Source organism: Buceros rhinoceros, unplaced genomic scaffold (assembly GCF_000710305.1).
Source record: "Buceros rhinoceros silvestris isolate BGI_N320 unplaced genomic scaffold, ASM71030v1 scaffold8519, whole genome shotgun sequence".
NCBI lineage: Eukaryota > Metazoa > Chordata > Aves > Bucerotiformes > Bucerotidae > Buceros > Buceros rhinoceros.
In genome coordinates this window covers 3,472-6,199 of record NW_010432048.1, presented here as the reverse complement: position 1 = coordinate 6,199, position 2,728 = coordinate 3,472, and the positions used below count along the sequence as shown (strand labels likewise).

At 44.3% G+C, this 2,728-nt stretch overlaps 1 protein-coding gene across 2 annotated transcripts in view; it reads right to left on the bottom strand.

Annotated features, from left to right (window-relative positions):
* SOCS4 (suppressor of cytokine signaling 4) overlaps positions 1–173 on the bottom strand; it is a 1,546-nt gene extending 1,373 nt beyond the window's left edge. Inside the window, exon 1 of one of the 2 annotated variants that reach the window (XM_010143628.1) lies at positions 4–173. In XM_010143628.1, the coding sequence (XP_010141930.1) occupies positions 4–173 (170 nt within the window). The remainder of the gene's footprint in view (positions 1–3) is intronic. The other variant, XM_010143629.1, reaches the window with a different exon arrangement.
* Between the last annotated feature and the right edge of the window lie 2,555 nt (positions 174–2,728).

The window sequence follows — 2,728 nt, the reverse complement described above, 5'->3', positions numbered from 1 at the left end:
GCTCTTCCCGCAGCACTTGCCGTTTCGGCCTCAGAACAGTGCTCGCTCTTTTTAGACCAGGAGAGCTTCTTCCCGCTCCAGACGTAGCCGTCCTTTCTGTCTGCGCTCCTGCTCCGGCTGCTTTTGGGTCTTACATCTGTGTTTTTTGCATTACTGTCCTTATTTTCTGCCATTTTGACAGCTGTGCTTCCCAAGCGGCCAGAAAGCGCCCCGTGTTTCTTGTAGAATATTTCTATGTAAGGAAGCTTCCTCCAGGCACCTCCTGGATATATCTAAGGACAAAGAAAACACAGCGAAGTCAGTGGCTCTGCACGCACACAACACAAGACAAATGAGTGTCTAACCCCGTAAAAATTACAGGATCAAGCTGAATTCACTACACAACCCACGAACACCAGCCTCATCCCAGAGAAGGCTCTCTTAACTCTTCCTTGGGAAAAGCGTCCGCCAGAATAAACCACCCGAGGTGTTTTCAGAGTACCCACTCCGGTTACGCAGCAGAACGGAGAGTTTTAGGTGTGTGTCAGGGTCCCTTTTAGCAGAGGCACTTCACGAGGCAGGTGATGGTGCTTTAGCTGTTTATCGAGCAAATTCTGCATCTCTTCCAAATAACCTCTCGAGAATGAACAAGACAGAACAGAAACAACTAGGTCAGAGTACAAAGAGCTACTGTACGTAGATGATACGCCTCTTTGCTACTAATCCACAGGGTGGGATGCCAGAGATCTTATTCTTAACTGACACTTTTGGGTCACTTTCTGGGTAGAAAAAAAAATATTAAATTATATCAGTCACAGATGCCGTCAATTTTTAAAAGCTGTTTTTTCTCTGCCTTTTCAAACAGAGCTAGAAAATACCAAACCCCTCGGGGATTGAAATATCTGGGGCTTTACATACTGAAAAGGATTAAAACAAATCCAGTCCCTTACTGAAAGCAATTTGAAAAGGTCGTGAAAGATGGAACTGCTTATTACTCATTAGAGAAGGAAGTTTACATTATTAAAATCAGCACTGCTCTGAGACCCACGGCTGCTGATTTCATTCTCTTTTGTCTCCAGAAGTTGAGTTCTCAAATAGATGAGAGGTTTCCTTTGGAATGCTGCGCTTTGAAAAAGAAAAAAAAATCCCAACCAAAAAAACCCTCTTTTGATTATTCAGTTGAAAGCGGAGCAGAATCTTTTCAAGGTCCATAGATAGCGGTATGTTATGTATGCTCCCCTCTCCCAAGACACAGCAGAATGCAGAAATATTTCTCATCAAACACCATAAACATGTACAGCTCCTCTATTCCGCTGGGGATTTTTTGGTTGTGGGTTTTCTGTTAGTTTTTTAGTTCGTTTTTTTTTTTTAAACTAATCGACACAGCAAATACTAAGCAGGAAAAGAAAAGGGCATCCACTTCCTCTCTCCATTCAATCCAATCTCGTCATGGATTAGCCAGCATGACACAAGCTCTCTGCGGTCCCCCGAGGCTGCGCAGGCTGAGTTCTAGCCTCTGCTTTCAGCAAAAAATCAGAGCCACACTGAAAGGGCACCCGTGAACTGGGGGCCAAATGCAGCCCAGATGGAACCTGCACCCAGGAATTTTTGACATTTCCCCTACTTACAGCCCTTGAACCTGAGAGCTGCGGGGGAAGGAAAAGGGAGGAGATGGAGAAATGCAAATGAGGGTAAGATAAGTACAATACCGAAAATATTCCCCCTGGAATTAGAGCAATATAGATGAACAATACCCCACCGGGACGAAGTGGTATCACAGAGCTGGGTCCATATCCTAGCAATTACAAACCAAAGATTAAAATAGAGATCTCTCTTTCTTCTCTCTGGATTTTGTGAACCACTTTTCATTGCAGGACGTGATGCAGACAGGAGAAAGGCAACAGTTGTATATGAGACCTGAAACGCCTTTATTTAGACCAAGATTCAGTGATACCTTTTGTACCATCGGTATTTTTCATCCAGAAGCAATGAGAGTGGAGCACTGAATTTTCCCCACACTTAAAAAAAGAAGGGGAAAAAATCAAGCTCATTTAACCTAGTGATAATCTGGCGTAACTGCTGGAGTCAAGAACTTATTCTAGAGTCATACATTAACGCTACATTCGGGATCTTTAACTGAGGTGGCAATGTCAAGTGCTGAAAAATTAGATTATGACAGTTTGTAATTGCTTTTGAAACCTTCACTTACCTCATTCTGCACATCCAGCCCATATAAGGAGGAAGAATATGTAGAATATGGGCTTTTAGCTAAAACCTGCAAAACCAGCAAAGCCCAGAAGTGCTGAAAAGGCCCGTTATCTCCTAACCTCAGCCTTGTGTCTGAAATCAGCTCAGTGGCTTATGTCATTTCTGGGTTGTTGTTGTATTTAGCTGTAAAGCCACCTTCTACTTTGTGCCTTTCTTCTATCGCCAATGATTAGTGGTACCTGAACCCTGAAACAAAGTGGAGAAGCAGCACGTGATGCTGTGAGACACGCACCATTAGCCAGCAACAGAGAGCTGCTTCCCAGGGGTGTGAAGGCTGCTGGAGCCCAGGCGCCAGCTCTGCCACGTCAGAGCATTAATTGCTAATCAGACATAACACTAGACCCACGAAAAGAGCCCGGAATAAAGGGAGAAAAAGGGATGGCAGCCTGCTAAAGCCAGGTTTGAGCTTGACCTTGAAAAGGAAGAGACTCAGGAGACAAAACCTCGGTTTCCAAATGTGTTACGACCGTCTGTGCGCTCG